The sequence below is a fragment of the Vulpes lagopus genome, chromosome 2, assembly GCF_018345385.1.
Source record: "Vulpes lagopus strain Blue_001 chromosome 2, ASM1834538v1, whole genome shotgun sequence".
Lineage (NCBI taxonomy): Eukaryota > Metazoa > Chordata > Mammalia > Carnivora > Canidae > Vulpes > Vulpes lagopus.
Window position 1 is genome coordinate 166714948 of NC_054825.1, and position 24428 is coordinate 166739375.

General features: G+C 53.3%; 1 protein-coding gene and 1 pseudogene across 5 annotated transcripts; both read left to right on the forward strand.

Moving 5' to 3' along the window:
• The first annotated feature begins 59 nt into the window (after positions 1 to 59).
• Positions 60 to 16934, forward strand: PPP1R13L (protein phosphatase 1 regulatory subunit 13 like). 5 transcript variants are annotated; one of them, XM_041746276.1, is made up of 13 exons: positions 60 to 78; positions 6099 to 6175; positions 6289 to 6431; positions 7031 to 7541; positions 7634 to 7732; positions 7808 to 7899; positions 8183 to 8663; positions 9181 to 9635; positions 12438 to 12569; positions 12670 to 12803; positions 12929 to 13095; positions 14934 to 15133; positions 16324 to 16934. In XM_041746276.1, exons 2-13 carry the CDS (start codon positions 6121 to 6123, stop codon positions 16360 to 16362), a joined length of 2508 nt encoding a protein of 835 aa, XP_041602210.1. In that variant the 5' UTR covers positions 60 to 78; positions 6099 to 6120; the 3' UTR covers positions 16363 to 16934. The 5 variants fall into 5 exon arrangements, with proteins under 5 accessions (XP_041602210.1, XP_041602208.1, XP_041602212.1 ...); XM_041746274.1 differs by lacking the exon at positions 60 to 78 and adding an exon at positions 389 to 1056; XM_041746278.1 differs by lacking the exon at positions 60 to 78 and adding an exon at positions 1106 to 1497 and having other exon boundaries at positions 6099 to 6185.
• A 408-nt stretch (positions 16935 to 17342) lies between these two features.
• On the forward strand, positions 17343 to 24409 carry LOC121478969 (annotated as a pseudogene).
• The last annotated feature ends 19 nt before the right edge of the window (positions 24410 to 24428 follow it).

Consider the following 24428-nt stretch of genomic DNA (forward strand, 5'->3'; position numbering starts at 1 on the left):
AAGGGGCAGCCACATTGGTAGCTCCTAACTCTTAAAGAGACAGGAAGCTCGATTGGTCTGAGATTCTTAAAGAGACAGGTAAGAGTCGAGGTAGGCAGGGCCGTGCTTTCAGTGTTACAATCCCTTCTTGGGCGGCCTGGATGCCTGGGAAATTCGGAACTTGAGTGGGACAGGTGGGAAAACGGAGAAACTGGGTCGTTCCTCCGGAGGGCGTGAAATACCAGCTAGGGGCGGGGCTTGTGAACTCCTTGGGAGCGGGAAACGCAGCGGGAGGAGCCTGTGGGCCACGGGGCGGGGCCTCCAGGCTCCTGAGCTAAACACGCGTGGGGCGGAGCGGGCTATGGGGCGGGGTTTGTGGACCGAGTGAGACCGATAGACGCCCCCGAGGACTTAGTCTAGTGCGTGGGGGACTTTTCCGAAGGCTTTGAGGATGGGAGGAGAGGGAGTGGAAAGTTCAATCAGTGCCCTTTCTCCCCGGGGGGGAGGGGTCTCGGGGGGCGCGGGTAAACAGCGGCACGTGGATGCAGACTTGGGGGTCGCGTCCACGCCCCTTTCCACGGAGACCGCACAGCTCGTGGCGGCGGGCGGAGCCGGGGGACGGCAGCTAGACAGGGTGACCCGACTGCATTCCTGGCGCGTGTGTCAGCGCCACAGCCCGCCTCCTCTGCCGTGATTTCGGATCCTGTTCGAGAATCGGGGCGTCCCCTCTTCCCAGGGTGTGAGCAGCTCCCCAGAGCGGAAGGAGGGTCGGGGGAAGGGGACGCGTTCCCTCCGCCGGGGATCACCGGGCAGTCCCCCCAGCGTGGGCGAGACTCCAGGGCGCCGCCCCTGCGGGCACGGAACTACAATTCCCAGGCGACTGGAGGAAGGGAGACGCCCGACGTCCGTCGCGGAAGCTGCTGGGGATTGTAGTCCCAGCCTACAACTCGGGACTCGGTAGCTGGGAAAATCTGTAAAGATCCAACCATCCTTTTCACCGACGGGGAGATCGAGGCTCGGAGACTCGAGCGAATACTGATTTAGCGAGGCTCTCTTCTCGCCTTACGGGCGAGGCATGTGAGTCCCTTCCCAACCTCTAACCTTTTTACTCCTTTGGTGGCGTCCAAATCTTTCTAGAAGGGGGAAACGAAGCCTGGAGGGGTCGGGCAGGGACTCGGGAGTCTGTCTCCCGCTGTCACGGCGAGATTAAAGTCTGGATTCTATCTACGGAGTCAGTTCGCCCTCGGCTTCCGGACCTCGCCTTTTCTGTCTGTGAAATGGACTCTGAGTGATTCCCAGTGGGAACGTCTCAGGCTGCGTACTGCCCCTCCAGGACTACAAGTCCCAAGGTGCTCGAGGCGACCCCTACTCCCCCTCCCCGCTGGGACCCGCCTCCCTCCTGCCGGAGTCACGTCGTCTAACCTGTTCCCGGCGCCTGCCCCGCCCCGTCCTCGGCTCCCCGCAGCCGGAGCCTGAGCCGGAGGAAGTCCCCCCGGTGCCAGGATCTGCCCCGGATCCGTGAGTTCCACCCGCCCCCCTGGGGTCCAGCGGCTCTGGAGGAGGCCGACATCTCGTCCCTGGGAGGACTGGGAAGGGACAGGGACGCCCAGTCCCAGGGCGGAATTGGGGGTGCGCAGCTGAGTTCTTTCCTTCGGAGGAAAGAACTCAGATTTACTAGGCAAAAGGAAAGGGGACTCCGATGCCAGCGTTCTTGGGATGGAGGGCTCGGACCCGTGGTCCCGGGGACACGCTGGAGCTGGGACTTCTGGGTCCCACCAATTGGGCTCTCCCAGAAGCCCGAGTCTTTGAGTAGAATGGGGGTATCGGATCCCTGAGTCCCGGGCAGAAATGACAAGACTCGGGCTGGTGGGTCTCTGGAAAGGGTGTGCCGCCCTCCAGCTGTCTTTTCCACCGAGCCTCTATCTCGAGGCAGAATTAGGCGTGGGATGGGGATAGTGGAATTCGGGTCCCTGAGATGCAGCAGGACGAGCCCCCGGGGTCCCTCTGGAGGCTGGGTTCCGGCGCTCCCTACACTTTCCGGCCCTGGGGTGAGGGCCGGCGGCAGGGGTGTGTGTGGGGGGACCGGGGCAACTCTCCAACCTGTGTGCGCCTGCGAGAGATCCCCAACATATCATTAACCCGGGCGTCAGACCTGCCTAACCAGAGGAGGGACCGCCACCCCAGGGCGCCCCCTGGTGGGGGCGGGGGCGTCCCATTACCCGGTGGAGGTGGGAAATATTTGGGGTTTGCACAGGGGGTTCTAGAACCCAGGGCAGAATTCCAGAAGGTGGGATTGGATTCTGGGAGGCTTGCATGGCTGGGCGCTACACAGCCACCACGCAGAGAGGGGAATGGGGGTAAACTGAGGCTAAGAGGTCACACAGGTAGAGTTGATTAGAGTTTGGCTCCTATCTTCTGTGACCCTCTCAGATAACAGAGTTGTTAAGAGTTTGGCTTCCTCTTCCTTCTGCAGCTGTCAGGGGACGGGATTCCATCCATTCCCACCAGATTTTCTGACTAACCTTCTCCTTTCTAGGGCTCCTTGCCCTGACCCTGAGGTGAGAAATGTCACCTCCACCCCCATCTGTCTGACCTGAGGTAGTGTGGGAGATAAGCGAGGGATAGAGGCTAATTCTGGAGGTGTGTGTCTGTCCTTGAAGCTGGGGGAGGGCAGGGACCAGCACCTCCCTCTGTCTCCCCTTCTCTCCACCCCGCTGTGTCATGTGAGGGGATGGAACAGGGCCGTGGAGGAGGCAGAGGGTTCTGATGAGAGAGGGAAGAACTTCCTAGTGTCTGGGCTTGAAGGGCATTTGGTGATAGCCTGAGATGAAATTAAAAATAATAACCAGCCGTGGCTGCCAAGACAGAGCTCACAGCGGGCCGGGCTCAGCGCTGGTAGGTAGATGGGGTGGTTCCCACCGTCTACAGAGGTCTACACCCTACACCTACACCCTGGGCTTCTGCCACCTTCTCTCTAGAATCTTCCAAGGCACCCCATGCCCCTCTGCCTGAATTTTTGGGGATGACCACTAGCCAGAGCTCACTAATGTACAGGAAGAACTTAGGGCTTAGGAAGTTGAGACTCCAGAGGTCAAAACCCATGGCTTTTAGACTCTCAGAAAGAGCTGAAAGGGCTCTTGGGGTGGGGGTGGGGGTATTACTCCGGGTCTTGAGCCCTCGCTGTGTCAGATCCTATGTTATCTTAATGAACAGCCGGGGAAGGTCCGTAATTAAGAATCCAGTATGTGTGAACTTTATTTGCCCTGCATCGTTCCCAACACTGTAAGGAAATTATGCCACTCAAACCTCACACCCTTTGGAGGTGAAGGTATTAATTTCCCCTTTATACACACGAGGAAACTGAGGCATGGAGAAGCTATATAACTAGCCTAGGGTAGAGACTTAGACAGGGGAAGGCCCTAGCCTGTTCCACAGTCGTCGGCAGAGGGGAAAACCAAGTCTCAGAAAGGGTGGGGTCTCTTCCAGTGTCAATCTGTCGGGACAGAAATGTAGGATTCTAACCAGGGTATTCCCAAACTAGCCTGGCGCTCTGTCCCAGTTCCCACTGAGGATGATTCCTCCAGGAAGCCCCCGAGATCCTTAACCCCCAAGGGGGCCTGGCCTGGCCGCGTGCACGAGTCCCCGGGAACGAGCGTTAGGGGTGGAGGGAAAGGGGAGGAGTGGGAGCTGGGGTTAGAGGGTACCCAGTGGTGGACTAGAGCCCTCCGGAGGCGGAGCGGGGAGCTGGAAGTGGACGGCAGGGGCCTGGGAACAGAGGGCGCGGCCCGCGCCGCCCTGGTGCCCCGCCCGGCCCCCGCTCCCCGCTCCCCTGCCGCCGGAGATGAGGCACCTGCCCGGGCCCGCAGCGCATTCCCAGGGTCTGAGCTCAGGCGCGGTCCGCCCGCCCCACTGGGGTCGGGCCGTGACCCGGAGCGCCCCCTGGTGGCCCCGATAACCCCTCTGCCCGCACCGGCCCTGGGAGGGCCCCACGCCCAGCCTTGGCATTTCCTTAGAGCCAGAGGATGTCAGCATGGGATAGGAGAGGCTTAGAAATTTGGGAATCCTGAAATCCCCCCAAAGAACATCTCGTTGCCAGGATGCTGGCACTGGAGGCTGCATAGAATTGTTCGTTATTATATTTTAAGAGTTTCTTGTGGATCTGAGGTTTTTTTGTTTTTTGTTTTTTTATTTTTTATTTTTTTTTTTTTTTTTTAATTTATTTATGATAGTCACAGAGAGAGAGAGAGGCAGAGACACAGGCGGAGGGAGAAGCAGGCTCCATGCACCGGGAGCCTGATGTGGTTATTTATTTAAGAGAGAGGGAGAGCGAGTGAGCAAGAGAGAGAGAGAGAGAGAGCACAGGAGCAGGGGCAAAGGGAGAAGCTGACTCTCCTGCTGAGCAGGGAGTCAGAACCAGGATTTAATGTCAGGACCCCAGGATCATGACCTGAGCCAAAGGTGGCCATGTAACCAACTGAGCCACCCTGTACCTCTATTGGTCCTTATATCTGAGGTTCTAAGAGACCCGAGTTCTGATTCCTGTAGTCTCTAACTTTCTCAGGCCTGAATTCTCAGAACCTTAATTCTTCTTGCATCTCCCAGCCAGTTGGATCTTCGCTATAGTCCTCCTAGTGAACTGCTATATATCTTCACTTTACAGATCAAGAGGCACTCTTGTCTGGGTCATAGTGGTGCCACCAGATGTGAACCCTGGAAGTCTATCTCCTTACTTGTGATCTTACCCGCTCCACTACCCATGCATTCAACTAGACTTGTAGGACAGCGGAGCCTGGGATAGATAGAAAAACATGGTGCAAGAAGATGGAGAAATCCAAACTAACAAAACTGGAGAATTCTAGAATGTTCCAAAGATAGATTCTAGGACTTAGAACTTTTGGACAAGAGACGCTCAAGCTGAGAGTTTTAGGCTTTGTAAAGTTTTAATTACACCCTCAAGGTCCTTACAATTTCAGAATCTAGGCCTCTAGATTCTGAGAGATTGAAGAGGCCTCTTAGAATAGCTGATTTGCCTCCTCCTTTCACTGTTGGGGAAACTGAGGCCCTAGGAGTGGATGGGACTTGTTGCCCAAGGTCACATGCTCCCAGTACACCCAAATGAACCACCAGCCCCAACAGGTTCTGTTCTGAGGCTTCCCAGACAGAGGCCAGAATCAGCATGCCCCAGCCCGCCCTGCTGCCCACGCCTGCACCTCCAAAGCTAAGCAGTTGGTGCAACCTGGGGAGGTGCAAAGCCACCTGGGCGTGGTGGCTACCATGGGGATGGGGATGGTGCTGGCTTGACCGGTTCCTTGTGGCCTGGCTCCTTCCCACTGAGCCAGTGACCACAGCGGCCCAGCTGCCCCTAGCTACTTCCCTCCTCTTCCTGTTAACACTGGGTCCCATGAATAAGGTCGGCTCTGGGGAGAGGAAGCTGAGTGGTCCCTGCCTTCTGGGACTCTTCCAATCTGGTGGAGGCGACCCAGACTAACAAGTTAGATTCAGGTGTGAAACCTAGTACTGCTGACTCCTTACAGGGTGATCTTGAACAAACAGTTCTGAGCCTCACGTTTTTGCCTGTCACTGTGATTTTGGCCACCAAATGGAATGTTGGGTGCAAGCACTCGGCACAACTCTAGGAGACAGTGGCTGCTCAGTTAATAGTCATTATTTGATTTCATTATGGCCTCAAGCAACTATCACAGGTACACGGTAGGCGGCACAATTATTATTTTAAAAAATATCCCTAGCATAAAAAACAAATGATATCCCTAGGATCTAACACACTGTCTCCTGGTCCGTAGTAGGCACTCAGTAATTGATAGTTATTTTGCATCCTTTGTTCCCCAAAATGCCTGGCACACAGTAGGTAATCAGTGGATAATTGTCAAAAGAGTGATTTAAGTCTTATTAGGACTGATCTAGAAAGATGAGCAAGGAGCCACGTAAAGAGAAGGAATTGTCCAGGGCCATGTAGGAGGATTTGAAGGAGTTGGCATTTCCCGGCCCGGGAAGTGGAGGGGCATAGCGCTTCCAGTGGAAGGAACCAGGAAAGTAAAGGCTCGGTCTCTGGTTCCCAGCGGGCGGGGTCTGAGAAGGTCCCCCCACCCATGCCCCCGCAGGCGCCCCGCTTCGGCCGGCACCATGGACAGCGAGGCATTCCAGAGCACCCGGGACCTTCTGGACCTGAACTTCCAGTGTGAGCTGGGGTAGGGGGCGGGGCTTGCCCCGGAGGGGTCTACCTCCAGGGTAGAGGCGGGGCGCTGCCTGGAGGCCCCCCGCCGTCCTCACCGCTACTCCCCTCTTGCCCAGCTCTGGCCATGAAGCACATGGACCTGAAGCAGATGGAGCTGGACACGGCGGCGGCCAAGGTGGACGAACTGACCAAACAGTTGGAGTCGCTGTGGTCAGACTCGCCGACGCCTCCGGGCTCGCAGGCTGGAGCCCCTACGAGGGTGAGCCCACTCGCCTTGGGCCCCACCTAGGCCCCCAGAGCCAGCTTCTTTCTGCCTGACGTTCTGTCCCATAGGGTTATACGCGCCGTGAGCTATTTAAAGGGCACTTGAGGGATCCCTGGGTGGCGCAGCGGTTTGGCGCCTGCCTTTGGCCCAGGGCGCGATCCTGGAGACCCGGGATCGAATCCCACATCAGGCTCCCGGTGCATGGAGCCTGCTTCTCCCTCCGCCTGTGTCTCTGCCTCTCTCTCTCTCTGTGACTATCATAAATAAATAAAAAATTAAAAAAAATTAAAAAAAAAATAAAGGGGACTTGAAAGAGGGAGCCAGTGACCACAGCCAGTGGTCTACATGGAAACCTAACAGGACCCTTGGAAGAAAAAAAACTTTTTCTAAGAGGCAGAAAGGCGCTGTATGGGCCAGCCTCAGCCCTGATTTCAGGGCTCTCTCACCGGGACCCGTCACCAGGGCTCCCCGAGCCGCCTGAATCTCCAGCCCCGGTCCCAATCCCCCAGGTTAATTTTCAAAGACCTCTTTTGATCTACTCACCCCTCTACTAATGTCTCCTTTGACCCTTCAATGTCCCGGCCTCCCCACAGGTGTCCCGGTACAGCTCCAGCCCTGTCCCCGAGCCCTTCAGCAGCCGCGGGTCTCCCCGGAAGGCGGCCACCGACGGTGCAGACACCTCGTTCGGACGCTCCGAGAGCGCGCCGGCTTTGCACCCCTACAGCCCGCTGTCCCCAAAAGGCCGGCCCTCGTCACCGCGCACCCCGCTCTACCTGCAGCCCGATGCCTACAGCAGCCTGGAGCGCGCGCCCTCGCCCCGGCCCCGCGCCTTCGATGGCGCAGGGAGCCCCCTCGGCCGAGCGCCCTCCCCGCGGCCCGGGCCCGGCCCGCTCCGCCAGCAGGGTCCCCCCACGCCCTTCGACTTCCTGGGCCGCGCCGGTTCCCCGCGCGGCAGCCCCCTGGCCGAGGGGCCCCAGGCCTTCTTCCCCGAGCGCGGGCCCTCGCCACGCCCCCAGACCTCCGCCTACGACGCGCCCTTGGCCTTCGGGGGCCCCCTACTGGGCGCGGGCGGCAGCGCTTTCGCCCCGCCTCTGCGCGCTCAAGGTGAACGCGGGGGCCTAATTTTGGGGAGGGGTGGGAGGGAGCCGGCCTGGGACCAGCGTCCCCCTATATCCCGATCTGCCACCTCTCCCTAGACGACTTAACGCTGCGCCGGCGGCCCCCCAAAGCCTGGAATGAGTCTGACCTGGACGTGGCATACGAGAAGAAGCCTTCGCACACGGCGAGCTACGAACGTGAGAGCTGGGAGGCCAGAGGAGTGGGGGAGCCGGAGAGGCAGCCCCCAGACCCTAATGATTCCCGCCTTGCAGGCCTGGACGTCTTCTCGCGGCCTGCTTCGCCAGGCCTGCAGCTGCTACCCTGGAGAGAGAGCAGCCTGGATGGGCTGGGGGCCACCAGCAAGGTGAGGGGCGGCTGGGGAGGGGGCCAGTGGAGTGCCGTCAGGACCATCTCCTGCTCCCGGCTGCACCCCCAGTCTCCATCCACCCCAAGCTTTTCTTTCTGTACCCTGGATTGCCGCCCTCTCCCTGACTCTCTTTCCCGCATTCCCTCTGGCTTCCTTCACCTTCTCTCCCTTCTGACCCTGTCCTTACCTCCTTCCTCCTTACCCCTCCTCCTTTATCATGCCCTCCCCCTCACTTCCTCCCACCTGAACCCTTTTTATTCTCTTTCTCTTTGTCCCCCAGGACAACCTCACCAGCGCCACTCTGCCCCGCAACTACAAGGTCTCTCCTCTGGCCAACGACAGGCGTTCTGATGTGGGCAGCTACCGCAGATCACTGGGCTCCACGGGGCCATCAGGCACTTTGCCCCGCAACTGGCAGCCCGTTAGCCGCATCCCCATGCCCCCTTCCAGCCCCCAGCCCCGGGGTGCCCCGCGCCAGCGCCCCCTTCCCCTCAGCATGATATTCAAGCTGCAGAATGCCTTCTGGGAGCACGGAGCCAGCAGGGCCATGCTCCCTGGCTCCCCCATCTTCTCCCGAGCACCCCCACCTAAGCTGCCTCCCCAGCCCCAGGCACCCCCCCAGCCCCAGGCACCCCCCCAGCCCCAGGCACCCCCCCAGCCCCAGCCCCAGCTTCCACCCCAGCCCCAACCACAGCCCCAGCCTCAACCGCCTGCCCCAGCCCCCCAGTCTCCCCCACAGACTTGGCCCCCTGTGAGCGAAGGTGAGTCAGCAGTGGGGGGCCCTGAGGGGTGGTTAGAGGGAGGACAAATGGCTGGGGACCAGAACAGCTGGGTGAGCCAGCACAGCCAGACACCTGTTTTCAGACACTGTCCCTACAGAGAGCTGGGCTAGAGGAGCTTGGGAATTTGCTTAGGAGCTAGGGATAGCACGGTGGTTAAGCACAGACTGCCTAGCTCCATGCTGTGTGACCTTGGGCAAGTCACTTAACCTCTCTGCACCTCAATATCCTTGAGTGTAAAAAATCTAATACCACCTTATTGAAATATGGTATTAGATTATTTAATCCATATAAAGTCATTAAAATAGGGCCTGATGCATAGGAAGATCTCAGTAGCTCTTATATGAATTAGAATAATTATTAATATGTTTATGTGCATAAAACTAGCATAAGGCAAATAAGATGCCGACTCCAGGTCTTGGAAGTTGTGGACTTAGAGAAGGGAATCTTGGGGTTCTCACAGGGACCCATTCTCTGGTGAGCTTCTTGTTCCTTCTAGGTCCCCCCAAACCTCCCCCTGAGCTGGAGCCGGAGCCGGAGCTGGAGGGGCTGCTGACACCGGTGCTGGAGGCTGGTGATGCAGATGAAGGCGCTGTGACTCGGCCCCTCAGCCCCACAAGACTGCAGCCAGCACTGCCACCCGAGGCACAGTCGGTGCCCGAGCTGGAGGAGGTGGCACGGGTGCTGGCAGAGATACCGCGGCCCCTCAAACGCAGGGGCTCCATGGAGCAGAGCCCAGCCGTAGCCCTGCCCCCCACCCACAAGAAGCAATACCAGCAGATCATCAGCCGCCTCTTCCATCGTCACAGTGGGCCTGGGGGGCCTGAGCCCGAACTGTCCTCCATCAGTGAAGGATCTGAGGCTAGGGCAGGGCCCCCAGCTCCTGCCCCACCAGCTCCCATACCACCCCCGGCCCTGCCCCAGATCAGCCCACCAGAGCAGCTGCAGAGCATGGTGAGTAATACACAAGGACACCCGAGTATAGTAGTTAGGGCATGGAAGTGCCCCTTCCCTTTTAGGACCGAACCTGGAAATTGCACACATCACATCTTCCATTTGGTCAGGAACCCAGCTGCAAGGGAGGCTGGAAAATGTAGTTTTAAGGGGTTGCCTGTGTTCTAAAGACAGGGGAAATGTCTATGGAGAGGCATTCAGAAGTCTTGGCAACACAGAGACTTTCTCTGCTGCCCCCAAGGGTATCCGATCTTCAGGAATCTTTGAGTATTACAACCTGGAAATGAGTGTGTCAGTGGGTTTATTCCAGGACCCAAAAAACCTGCCTGAATCAAGACAGTCACCATTTATCTCCCCAGCTGCTGCATGGTCTCTTTTGTCTGCCTTCTCTGGGGATCTGTGCTTTCTCCTCTGACCTCAGCAAGCCGGTGCTATGGCTAGAAATGGCCCATCTAGCCATTGCTAGACTTGCGAGAGCAAGTCTCTGGTCTCTGAGGCTGTGGGTGTTGTGATTAAGGGTACCAGCTGCAGGACAGCCCTGGTGGCCCAGCAGTTTAGCGCCACCTTCAGCCTGGGGCGTGATCCTGGAGACCTGGGATCGAGTCCCACATCGAGCTCCCTGTGTGGAGCCTGCTTCTCCCTCTGCCTGTGTCACTGCCTCTTTCTCTGTGTCTCTCATGAATAAATAAATAATCTTTTTTTTTTTTTTTAAAGGTTCCAGCTGCAGAGCTAGGCTGCCTGGTTCAAATTCCAGGTCCATAGGACTTATCAGCTATGCAGCCTTGCCCAAGATATCTTGCCTCTCTGGGCCTCAGTTTCTTCATCTGTAAAATGGGGATGAGAACAACCATAGGGTTGCTATGAGCATTACGTATATGAATATAGTGCTTAGAACAGTGCCTGGCACCTGTTAACCACTGTGATTATTGTTAGCATTTGACCTGGGATGGTCTCCTGCTAAACTTGCTCCAGTCCCTGCATCTTGGCTTAGGGTGGGTGGTGTCACATGGAACAGTCCTGTTCTCTCCAGGTAGATGGACAGAGAGAGGGGAACGATGCCCAGAGAAGAAGCAGGGGCTGGGTAGACACCCTAATACACCTATTTCCAAACCCTCCTAATAGGAGAATGGAGCCAGGAGATGTTGAGATTCAGGATCTTGAAATCAAGAACAGAAGAATGAAAATCACCTTATAAAATCACAAAGTCCTGGCCATAAAGAAACTTGAAAACTCACAGAATTCAAGAATTAAATCCTGTTATCAGTCTCAGAACAGTGAAGCTTCAGAATCTTAGAGCGCAGAAGGTTCAAAGAACAGGATCTTAGAATTTAAAAGTCAATAGCACGGACCCTGATTATTAACTGATTTGTGAAGTCACCAAAACTGAAAATTAAAGACTCTTCTCATTTGAGTCAGAAAAATCACAGATTAGTTCACTAATATGTTATAGAATTTTATTTTATTTTTTTAAAAATATTTTACTTATTTATTCATGAGAGACACAGAGAGAGAGGCAGAAACACAGACAGAGGGAGGAGCAGGCTCCATGCAGGGAGCCCGATGTGGGACTCAATCCCGGGTCTCCAGGATCACACCCTGGGCTGCAGGCAGCACTAAACCGCTGCACCACCAGGGCTGCCCAAAAATGATTTTATTCTTTTGAGTAATCTCTCCACACCCATCATGGAGCTCGAACTCACAGCCCCAAGATCAAGAGTCTCATGCTGTGCCAACTAAGCCAGCTAGGTACCCCCAGAATAATATTGTAAATGAACATTTTTCACTAGAAAATACACAAACGCCATAGTAACTAGGAAGACATAGATGAAAAAACGAAGAAGCCAAAATCACAGCATTCAGAACCATGATTAACATTTTGAGTATCTCCTTTCAATCTGTTGGAATGAAATTCTAACCATAAAACGTTAAGATTCCCAATCATAGAATCTTGGGAATGCAACGTCTTGGGTCTTCAGCAATTTGACGTGGCATAACTTAGCATTTCTGGACTCACAACATATTGGAGATTTGAAATAGCTGAACCTCAGAGAATTTTGAAATCAGTGGCTCTTGGGATCTCCAAATTCCAGGATCTTTAAGTCATCGACATCAAAGACCAGAATCACAAATCCGACATGCTCAGAAGAAATGAATCTTGTAGGAGGACCCATGAACATCAAAAATACGAAAGCATGGGGAATGATAAGCTAAATATTCTCATCCCAAACATCTGGAATTAACACTGGGCAACATTTTGTTGGGTGTGCTTCATAGCATTTTTTCTTTCAAAGATTTTATTTATTCATGAGAGACACACACACAGAAGGGCAGAGACATAGGCAGAGGGAGAAGCAGGCTCCCTTTGGGGAGCCTGATGTGGGGCTCCGTCCCAGGACCCTTGGATCATGACCCCAGCCAAAGGCAGATGCTCAATCACTGAGCCACCCAGAGGCCCCAGCATTTATGTTTTATAAAAGAAATCTGGCTTCCACCATCATAAACTCATTGGTCTGCCAGCTTCCTTTCAGGTGTCAGGGCCCAAGATCCTATGATCACCCAATTCTCTGACTATTGTAGGGAACAATAGCTGTGGAGCTGAGGCATCCCCTTCCCTAAGCCCCTCTGGACTCAGGCTCTGTACCTCCTTGTGTTCCAGCCCCAGCTCCACCTCTGGCTAGTTGGATGACCTGGGGCGGCTACTGGGGGGTCCCTGAACCTCTGTTTTCTTCTCCAAGTAATGGGTATATTAACAGTCTCCCTAAGTCACTGAAGCCCCCCCCCCCCCGCCGCCCTGTCTCCCAGGAGATGCGCTCCGTGCTGCGGAAGGCGGGGTCCCCCCGCAAGGTCCGCCGCGCGCGCCTCAACCCGCTTGTGCTCCTGCTGGACGCGGCGCTGACCGGGGAGCTGGACGTGGTGCAGCAGGCGGTGAAGGAGGTGAGTGCTGCAAAGTGCAGGGCAGGCGGGGCGGGCTGGGGGGTGATGCGAGGTGACCCCTGCCGCGGGGACTGAGCCTCCGCGTCCCCGCCCCACCCAGATGAACGACCCGAGCCAGCCCAACGAGGAGGGCATCACCGCCCTGCACAACGCCATCTGCGGCGCCAACTACCCCATCGTGGACTTCCTCATCGCGGCCGGCGCCAATGTCAACTCCCCCGACAGCCACGGCTGGTGAGCCCTGACCCTGACCCGCGCGGGGTGCGGTGCGGGCGCGGGTGCGGGCGGGACAGCGCTGCCGGCGGGCCGGGGCACCCGCTGGCGACCGCGCGGCCACTCACGCACGCCTCCACGCCCAGGACACCGTTGCACTGCGCGGCATCGTGCAACGACACGGCCATCTGCACGGCGCTGGTGCAGCACGGCGCGGCAATCTTCGCCACCACGCTCAGTGACGGAGCCACCGCCATCGAGAAGTGCGACCCCTACCGCGAGGGTTACGCTGACTGCGCCACTTACCTGGCAGGTGCGAGGCAGCGCTGGGGCGCCTCTGCGGTAGGGAGGAGGTCTTGGGGACTGGGCCGCCCAGCTGGCAGCTGGGGGGGAGGGGGGTGACTGCCAGTCGCTGGAGAGAAGATGTGAGGGCTGTCCCAATCACTAGGCAGGATTACAGAGGAAGGGTGGAGGGATGAACCACCTCGGGGTGTGGGGGGGGACCGGGCCTCACATCTGGCAGGTGCAAGCGGGGTGTGTGGGGTGAGCAGACTGCCAACCTGAGGGGTGGTGGGGAGACATGGGCAGTGTGCCGTGCAGACTGGAAACCTCTGGGGAGAAGAGTGGTTTTGGAGATTGCACTGTTCACCTGCTTTCTCACCTTTGGGCATGGGGAGTTGGACGTTCCAACTATACCATTTACCTGGCATTGGGCAGCGCAGGTGGGCTGTGCTACCTGTGGGAGACACAGTGCCACACAGCTGGCGGGTGAGCAGGCCACCGCTTCTGGGGAGGGGCTTGGGGACTCTTCCACTTGTAGGGAGACACGAGGCTTCCCTTAGGAGGGGGGCCATATCACCTAACCAGGTGATTGGAGGAAGTAGGTAGCCTGGACCATGGGAGTGTGCAGAGCGTCTATATTGCACACCTGGAGTGGGTGGGCAGATTGTATCATAGGGTGACGTTAGGAACATCCCACAGGAAAAAAAAAAAAAAAAAAGGAACATCCCACAGCTGGAGCAAGTCAGGCTCCAGGACCTGGGGGTGGGATAATGTTTCTGAGAGGTGAGCCTGTATGGCCACAGGACAGTCACACTGGCCGAGAGCCTTGGGACTTGTGGATGAACAGGGGTAGACAGGGACTGCACCACTGGCGCCAAATAGGCTGTAGGCTTTGGGGAGTAGCGTTGGGCCAGTGCACATTTGTACAGGTAGGTGGAGCCTATGAGACGTGGGGATCGCACCGTTCTGCTTGCCTCGGACATGGAGAGTTCTGTGAGGGTGAAGTAGACGTTGGACATCACACCTGGCAGGGCAGGCAGGGACCCTGGAACCTGGTGGACTGCCCCACTAGAGAGAGGGAGCATGGTGGACTGTACCATTCAGAAGGGGGACTAAATTCTTGACGGAGATTTTACCACTTATGGGGTGGGGTTCGAGCGGTTGCGCTGTACCCTCCAGAGAAGTTATTGCATCCTCTTTGGAGATTTCTGTCTCTTGGGGAGAGGGAAGCAATGTGGACTCACCATCTGGAAAAGGGGGAGATGGGCTGTACCATCGGAAAGAGGGGTTGAGGGCAGCCCCAGGTGGCCCAGCGGTTTAGCGCCGCCTTCAGCCCGGGCTGTGATCCTGGAGACTCGGGATCAAGTCCCACGTCAGGCTCCCTGCACGGAACCTGCTTTTCCCTCTGCCTGTCTGTCTGTCTGTCTCTGTCATGAATAAATAAATAAAATCTTTAAAAAAAAAAAAAGGAAAGAGGGGTTGAGGCTATGGAAACTATAGCTTGCTGGGGAGTGAGGGGTGCAGTGCGCAGATGATTGCATCTCTGGGAGTGACACAGGGACTTGATGATGTTCCAAGAGGGGATGGGGGCCAGTGACCCTGCCTCTGGGGGTTGGAGGCCCAGTCTGATGCACCCTGAGCGTTCTCAAATTTTCGAGACTGCCAGTCCTGGCAGCTGACTCCAGCTTAGGCAGCCTTCTCCAGATAGGGGTGCACAACTTTGCAGGTGGCTCATCCCTCAGCTGTGGGGGTGGTTTGCCAAATCCCAGGGCATGTCCCTGTCCTCAGCGTGTCTTGTGAACCTGAGTGTTGAACCCCACCCCCACCCTTTCACCTGGTGCTCATAATCCCTGACCTTTTATGTTTCAGATGTGGAGCAGAGCATGGGGCTGATGCACAACGGGGTGGTGTATGCCCTTTGGGACTACAGCGCGGAGTTCGGGGACGAGCTGTCCTTCCGTGAGGGCGAGTCGGTCACAGTGCTGCGGAGGGATGGACCAGAGGAGACGGACTGGTGGTGGGCTGGGCTGCACGGCCAGGAGGGCTACGTACCTCGTAACTACTTCGGGGTGAGCCCAGAAGAGATACTGTCCCGGCCTCCTGTGGCTATTTGGGGAAAAGAGTGATTCTGGGAAAAAGAGGGTCAAGAGGGACAGCCCTTTCATTATATTGGGAACAAGGTAGGTCAGAAGAATCCATTCAAGTTTGTGGGGAGATGAGGAAAATTAATTTTTTTAAATTTTTTTTATTGGAGTTCAATTTGCCAACATATAGCATATCACCCAGTGCTCATCCCATCAAGTGCCCCCCTCAGTGCCCATCACCCAGGCACCCCAACCTCCTGCCTACCTCCCTTTCCACTACCCCTTGTTCGTTAGAAAATTAATTCTAATAATGAGGGAGGTAGGGGAGAGCCCCTTACAGTTAGGGAGAGAACCCCCTTCCTGGTGAACTCACTGCCTTACTAGTTATTTGATTGGTTCATGCTCAATCAAATATTTTTATCATCCCTAGTTATATTACTGGGGAGGTAAGGAAAAATGTAATGTATTTTAGCCAACTGGAAGTGATGAAGAATCCCATTTTAGTAATGGGGGATGTTAAAGAATCGTGGAGTACTGGTGTGGTAGTGAGGAGCTTTTTTTTTTTTTTTAATATTTTATTTATTTATTTGCGAGACACACACACACAGAGACAGGCAGAGACACAGGCAGAGGAGGAAGCAGGCTCCCTGGGGGGGACTCGCTCCCAGGACCCTGTGATCATGACTTGAGCCAATGGCAGACGCTCAATCACTGAGCCACCCCAGTGCCCGGAGGAAGTTTTTGTTACAGGGCAGAGGCAGGGAGAGGAAAGATCCATTCTTAAAATGATAGAATCCAGGGAGGTTCTACTAGTTTAAGGGAGAGGACCAGGAAGATCCATTATATTTCTAGGGGAGAAGATTCTTTTCATTTGGGGATGGGCGGAGGTGGGTCCCAAACACAACCATGATGGTAGGGAGAAGCAGGTGTTGCTTTCATGGCAATATGGAAGACCCGGGAAGTTCCATCTCATCAACTGGCCTGCTGACTCTGTCTCCATCTGGTGCTTGGTAGTGACAGGGCCCCCGGAGATTCTACTGGAGAAGTCTGTTAGGAAGGGAGAAGAGGATGGAGACAGCCCATCTGTTTGGGGGTGGATTAGGTGACTCCATTAAATTTGGGGGTGGGATGAGGGAGTGAGCATTCCTCATGTCTAAAGATCCTGTCTTCCTCAGCTCTTCCCCAGGGTGAAGACTCAGAGGAATAAGGTCTAGCTGCACAGAAGGACATTTTCAAGGGAGGCAGGATAGAGCCATCCTGCCTTTGCTTCAGACCTCTTCATCAGTAACTGCTGCCTCTCCTTGGGCTCCAAGCCCGACAGGGCTGGGGTCCTCACCTCCAGCTCTCTGCTTCCCTGGAAGCCCAGGGGAAAAGGAGAACCCCAGCCTTAAATTTAGAAACTGCCTTAGCCATGGGAGATCGCCTTGGGGTTGGGAATCATTGGAGGCAAGAGACCCCACCACCAGCACCAGCACCAGCACCACCACCACCACCTCCATTTGCCAGATCAGATCCCGTCCAAAGTGCCTCCCACTCCTACTGCCAACCCCTCTCACTCCCTCAGAACAGGCCAATGCACCATCCTAGTGGAGCCTGGGATGAATCACCTCCACTGGATTTCCCTGGGAGTCACCTCTGCCCCCATCTCTCCAGGGCTGGGTGAGACACACTGGCCTCTACCAGGACCTCTGTCCCACCTCTCTCCAGTCAAGGGCTTTCACACAGTGCTGGTTTTATAACCAAATGGGGGACATTTTTCCTTATAAATAAAGGTAGTTTGCACAGAAATTGACTTCCCTGTCTTTGGATCCCCATCTGACTTAATAAGTGCTCATCGTTATTACTACATTTGGCAAACCAGTCTTTTTTTTAAAATACATATATAAAGCTTTTATTTATTTATTCATGAAAGACACAGAGAGAGGCAGAGGCACAGGCAGAGGGAGAAGCAGGCTCCCTGAGTCCCCTGATAGGGGACTCGATCCTAGGACCCCTGGATCACTACCTGAGCCGAAGGGAGATGCTCAGCCCCTGGAACCACCAGATGCCCCCACCTTCTGGGCTTCGTTATTTAGTCCAATCTCTCTCACAACAGAGGTGTGTCGGTTTCCTATTATTGTCATAACAAATTACCATGAATATAGTAGCTTAAATAACACAGATTTATTATAATTTAGGGGGTCAGAAGTCTGAAATGGGGACCCCAGGAAGCGATCAAGCCAATTTAGGCTGCTCACCTTGGCCTCAGAGCAGCCGCTGCCATGACCAGCCGTGGCAGGGCATCTAACAGCTGCTGCAGGCCTACAGGTGGGCTGCTGAGAAGGTGTCCGAGGCCTACAAGCCAAAGAACTTGAGGCTGAAGCAGGTGGAAGGAGCACCTGAGGCTAAAATTGAAAAGTGCTGCCTGCAAAGAGAGAAGGACTTCAAGGCCAAGGAAACTGCAGCTCTGAAGTCCCTTGGAAGCTGCAGCCTCGAACTGGAGAAGGCGACACAGGAGAAGTAGGTCCTCCAGACCTACTTCCATCCCTTCCAACAGGGACGAAATCCTGGATAACTTCTTGGCCTTTGTCTGTGACATCCGGCCAGAAATCCATGAAAACTACTGCATAAATAGGGAAGGAAGGAGCAACTCTGCATGTGGATTGGCATTTTATTCATTTTTAAAGGTTTATTTATTTATTTTAGAGAAGAGGGTGGGGAGAGTGCAAGCAGGGGGAGGAGCAGAGGGAGAGGGAAGAGCAGACTCTGCACTGAGCAGGGAGCCCCATGTGGGGCTGGATCCCAGGACCCTGACTGAGATCATGACCTGAGCCGAAGGCAGATGCTTAACCCACTGAACCACCCAGGCGCCCCTTTTTCTAGTTTCTAGAGGCTGTCTGCATTTCTACCAAAGGTCTATTTATGATGATTTAGGTATTCTCTGAAATGATCCAGATTTTCTCTACCTTGCTCCTCACTACCTTCTGAGCCCCCACCAGCAGAATTAATATCCATACTTTACGAACAGTCTGTTCCAGGCAATCTAGGCTTTTTTCCATCATTTTCTCAACATTCTTCCAGCCTCTGCCCATTGCCCAGTTCCAAATCCACTTCCGTGTGTTTAGGTATTGGTTACAGTGACACCCCACTTCCAGGAGCAAAGTCTGTATTGGTTTCCCATTCCTGCTGTAACCAATTCTCACAGACTTTGAGGCTTAAACAATAGAAATATATTATGTTACAGTCTGGAGGTAGGCATCTGAAATGAGTCTCATGGAGCTAAAAATCAATGGGTCAGGACTGCTTAGTTCCTTTCTAGAGTTTCCTTCTAGACACTAAGGAAGAAGCTCTCTTTGCCTTCTCCAGCTACTAGAAGTTGCCTGCATTCCTTGGCTCAGACTCCTCCCTCCATCTTCAAAGCCCATGCTTGCCTCACTCCTGTCTCTTGTTCCTACTGTCACATCTCCTTCTCTGTCCCTCCTGCCTCCCTCTTTCACTTATAAGGAGTCTTGTGATTACACGCCCCTCCAGATAATCCAGGATGATCTGCCCATCTCAGGACCCGTAACTTAATCATGTTCAAAAAGTCCATTTTGCCACACAAGGCAAAAAAAGAAGAAGTAAAACAAAAAGGAGTCCGCACCCTCAAATTCAAATACTGTCTGGAACCTTCGATGATATTAATCAATGATTACTACATTTTTTGGAGGTGTGCTCACGATAGAGTGGTTATGTTTTTAAGGAGTGTTTGCTTATAGAAATACATTCTGAAAAACCTATCATAACATGATATGTATATGGGATTTACTTCATTTTTCTTTTTAAGATTTTTATTTATTTGAGAGAGAGAGAGAGCAGGAGCAGGGGCGGGGAGAGGGAGAAGCAGACTCCCTACGGAGCAAGGAGCAATCAATCCCGGGACTCCAGGATCATGACCTGAGCTGGAGGCAGACACTCAACTGACTGAGCCACCCAGGTGCCCCTGGGATTTGCTTCAAAACAATTGACTGGTGGCAGTGGTTGGGGTGTACATGAAGCAGGATCAGTCCTCAGCTGAAAATTAATGAAGCTCAGTGGACGTTGGTCTTCATACTATTCTCTCAACCTCTGTGTCCATTTGAAATTGTCCCTGGTAAACAGTTATAAAATGACTGTGATATTAGAGCTGATATTCTAGTGGAAGAGGTAGACAATACATAGAATAATTAGCACATACACACACACAAATCTCATATGCTGATCACCATTAGCGAAAAAAATGGAATCAGGAGAGGTGGATATATTCCTGCACCTGATTAGGAGGTATATTCATTTGCTATGGCTGGTGTAACAAATGACTCCAAGCTCAGTGGCTTAAAACAACAATTATTTTCATACCATTCTGAAGGTCAGAAGTTCAAGATCAGTTTCTCTGGCTGAAATCCAGGTGTTGGCAGGGCTAGGCTCCCTGGGGCTCAGTGGGAGAACCCATTTCCTCGCCTTTTTCAACTTCCAGATTCGTGTTCCTTGGATTCTTTCTTTTTTTTTTTTTTAAGGTCTTATTTATTTATTCATGAGAGACACACAGAGAGAGGTGGAGACATAGGCAGAGGGAGAAGCAGGCTCCCTGCAGGGAGCCCGATATGGGACTCCATCTCCCAGGACCCTGGGATCATAACCTGAGCTGAAGGCAGATGCTCAACCACTGAGCCACCCAGGTGCCCCTCTTTTTTGCTTTGTTATGATTTTTAAATTTTATTTTGAGAGAAAGAGAGAGGAGCATGAGTGGAAAGAGAGGGAGAGGGAGAGAGAATCTCAAGCAGACTCCACACCCAGCATGGATCCCATCTCAGGGCTCCATCTACGGTCCTGAGATCAAGACCAAAGCTGAAACCAAAGTCAGGTGCTCAACAGACTGAGCCACCTAGGTGCCCTGAGATATATTCTTTTTTTTTTTTTTTTTAAGATTTTTATTTATTTATTCATGAGAGACAGAGAGAGAGAGAGAGAGAGACAGGCAGAGAGAGAGAGAAGCAAGCTCCATGCAGGGAGCCCAACGTGGGACTCGATCCCGGGTCTCCAGGATCAGGCCCTGGGCCGAGGCGGTGCTAAACCGCTGAGCCACTCGGGCTGCCCTCCTGAGATATATTCTAAGAAATGGAACACAGCAGAAGGGATGGACTGTCATTTCTGACATCAGATTAGAAAAAACAGTGACTTCCCTCTTGCCAGCAACCACCTGGTGAGCTTAGCAGTGGATTGTTTCCCAGATGAGCTGGGATGTCTGCAGCTGCATGCAATTCCTGACCTACAGAAACCATGAGATAATAAATGGTGTTGTTCTGGACTATTACACTTCGGGGTGATTTGTTATACAGATTAGCCAACTTGTGCAGGTCTGGTGCCTGCGTGGAAGAGTCAGGAAGCCAAGTGTGGCTGGGAGGAGTAGCTTGGGGGCAGGGGGAACAGTAAGAAATGATGTCAGGCAGGTAGCAGAACGCTTAGTATGACGCCTGGCTCATGTCAGTCCAATACTCAATTTCATTTTATTATATTCTTGATTTTAAGACATCCTTCTGGGACGCCTGGGTGGCTCAGTGGTTGACATCTGCCTTTGGCTCGAGTCGTGATCCTGGGGTCCTGGGATCGAGTCTTGCATCAGGCTCCCCATAGGGAGTCTGCTTCTCCCTCTGCCTATGTCTCTGCCTCTCTCTTTGTGTCCCTCATGAATAATAATAATAAAAAAGACATCTTTCTTCCCCGTCTTCCCGCTTGAGCAAAGTAATCACGGATAGGCTGGGGGAGCCCAGAGAAAGTGCCTGGCCCAGACTGGGGGGGTCAGAGAGGGCTTCCTGGAGGAGGGATATCTGAGACCTGGAGGAGGAGGGAGGGCAGGATAAGGTGGGGGAGATGGCACAGGACACTATCAGAGACAAGTAGAAAGCAGGAGAGTGAGCAGCAGGATGGGGCTGGTTACTGCATGGGGGGCACAAACAGTGGGAAAGCATTACCATGATTTACTCCCAATGATCTGAAGTCATGCTGTGCAGGTTCTCTGTTTTATTCTCCTTGGACGTGATACTGCAAGGAGCATCAGTGTATGTGTAGCTTTGGTTCAGGCTCAGGGTCATGTCAACAAGCTCATGAACTGGCTTGACCCCTGTCCCCACCATCAGCACCACTCTGAATCCTACTGGCTCCCTAAGACCTATTTTTAGAGACTTTGTCTAACTTTGGAAGTATGTTATCATTCGTATGACTGTAGAGCAAATGTCATTTGTTGATATAAGCACCAGTTATTCCCATCCCACGCATATCCCAGCCTGCTCACTGTGGGTCGTCACCGTTGGGTTGGTTCTGTCTCCTCCACTGGGCTATGTGACCCAGGAGGACAGGGCTGAGGGTGTCTTGGTCACCGCTGGGTGCCTTTTGCCCTCGCAGCTCAGAATGTACACAAAGTAGGGGCTCAGGTAATATAGGATGGGTGAATGAATTAACAAATGAAAGAGCAGATTTTTTTTGTTTAAAGATTTTATTTATTTATTCATGAGAAAGAGAGAGAGAGAGAGAGAGAGAGGCAGAGACATAGGGAGAGGGAGAAGCAGGCTCCATGCAGGGAGCCTGATGCGGGACTCCATCCCAGGACCGCAGGTTCATGACCTGAGCCAAAGACAGATGCTCAACCACTGAGGCACCCAGGAGTCCCAAGAGAAGATTTTGAAGGAAGTCACAACCTTGGGTGGCCCACTCCCTCCTGCCTTGTGTCTCTCTTGCTGAACCCTGTAGTCATGTTAATGAAGCTCCTTTTCTAATCTCAGCTCTTCGGAGAATTCAAATTCAAGCCTCATTCCCCTTCTCTGCCCAGACCAGCTCCAGAAACTATCACGGCACACACATAGACACACAGATACCAGAATAAAATGGGCTCGGAGCAACTCACCTCACCTGAGACTGCTTTCTCATCTGTGAAATGGGGGTAATAAAATCACGTGATTTATAGGACCACCACGAGGATTCAATGACATAATTCTCTCCACTACCCTAGCCTGAGCCACTGACTCGTTCTGTTTGTCAGTCTTACTCCTTCTGGTTCATGTGACACAAGGCACCCCCACTGACTTATGGGTTCAGAATGCAAATTTGACCATTCCCCCCTCCACCCCCACCCTTCGCTTATTTTGCCCTTTCAACAGGTATTTGTTGATGCTCCATTGTGTGACAGGCACAGCAGCAAGGACCGCAGATGCAGGAGTGAGTAAAACGGACAAAACCCCTGTCCTTATGGAGCTGACCTTCTAAACAAAATAAATAAGTCAGGGGCACCTGGGTGGCTCAGTTGGTTAAGCATCTGCCTTTGGCTCAGGTCATGATCCCAGGGTCCTGGGGATCAAGCCCCACATGGGGCTCCCTGTTCAGCAGGGTGTCTGCTTCTCCCACTTGTATTCTCTGTCAAATGAATAAATAAAATCTTTTTAAAAAGTCAAATATTTGGTATGTCAGATGGTTAGATGGGCTCTGAAGAAAAACAAAGCAGACAAAGGAACTGCAGTGGGTAGTGTATGAGTCCGTGTGTGTGTGTGTGTGTGTGTGTGTGTAGGGGGTTGAATTTAATTTGGTGCCACTAAGGAGGTGACATTGGAGGCAGAACCTGAAGGATATGAGGGGGTCCACCCAGGTGGATGTCAGGGGAAAGAGCATTCCAGGCAGATGATGTAGCAGGTGCAAAGGTCTAAAGTAGGATGTGCCTAGAGTGTTCTGGAAACAGCACAGAGGATGATGGGACCGAAATACAATGAGCTAAGCAAGAGAGGAGGGGATCACAGAGGTAAGGTGGGCTGATGTGGGGTGAGGAGGGGGTATGCTGGTTAGGATTCTGAAGGTGAATCCTAAGAATCTTTGGATCTTTGGCCTGGCCCTATCGCTCGCTCCCTCCAGCTTCATCCTTCAACTATACAGGCTTCCCTTCAGCGCTTGGACACATCAGCTTTCTTCTGGCGGCAGAGCTTTTGTATACAATGTTCCCTCTGGCTGGGACACCCTTGCCCTTTCTCGCATCTATCTCCTTTGGTTGGTTGGTTCCTTCTCATACTTTCTATGTCTACTCAAGCCTCATTTCCTCAAGGAAGGCTTTTCTGACCACTCCACCCACCCTCCTTTGGTTGACAGCATGTTTCCCATACGTGGCCCTTATGGTTTTCAGAATTTTCCCATCAAAGTACTTGTCATACTTGTAAGCATATATTTGCTTGTATGTTTAATGTCCGTTCTTTGAGGACATAAGCAGGGGCTGTCTACTGCCTAGCACAGTAGAGATCCCATATCTATTTGTTGAACAATCACATAAAAGCTACTAGCTACTGAATGCTGAGGATGCGCTAAACCCAATTTTAACTGCTTTATGCGGGTTAATTTAAGCATCATCTACATTGTAGGTAATCTTTTTTTAAGATTATTAATTAATTAATTAATTCATTCATTCATTCATAGAGACACACACACACAGAGAGGCAGAGACACAGGCAGAGGGAGAAGCAGGCACCATGCAGAGAGCCTGACCTGGGACTCGATCCTCGGACTTCAGGATCACACCCTGGGCTGCAGGTGGCGCTAAACCGCTGCGCCACCGGGGCTGTAGGTAATCTTTTAAAAAAATATTTTTTACTTTTTTTTTGTAACGTAAGGTCTGTGCCCAATGTGGGGCTTGAACTCATGACTCTGAGATCAAAAGTCCCCTACTTTATCGACTAACCCAGCCAGGTGCCCTCATGTTATAGATAATCTATTGTTCCTACTTTGTGGATGACAAGTTAATTTGACCAAGGTCACACAGCTGGTAGACACTGGGGCCAGGATTTGGACCCAGGCATCCTGGTTCCAGAGTCCACACCTTAGCCACCAAGCGACAGTGCCTTTGCATGACTGCCTGATAAGGACAGTGTCTGTCTGGCAAACCATGGGCGTTCACCAAATAGGAGGAGTTATTTATCCCAGAGAAGTCTAGGACACAGCAGGCATTTTATAGTCGCACGTTAGTCTGGTGCGATGAAGCCATTCCTAACTCGTGGGCTCCGTAAATGTCAATTTCCTTGTCGGTTCTTTTAGAGGATCCGCTGCCAGGTGATCTGGGCAGACGCCCGAAGACCAAATCTTAATGAATGGGATCGATGATCTCGGTTCTCTTCCCTCAAGTGTTGCTCTGGGTACTCTGCGATCCTCAGCGACGCCTCCGCACCTCCTCTCCCGGGAGCCCGCCCCCCCCGCATTGCTGTGCGCATGCGCATCAGCCCGCCCCCAGTAGAGTGACAGGCAGGATCAGCCAATG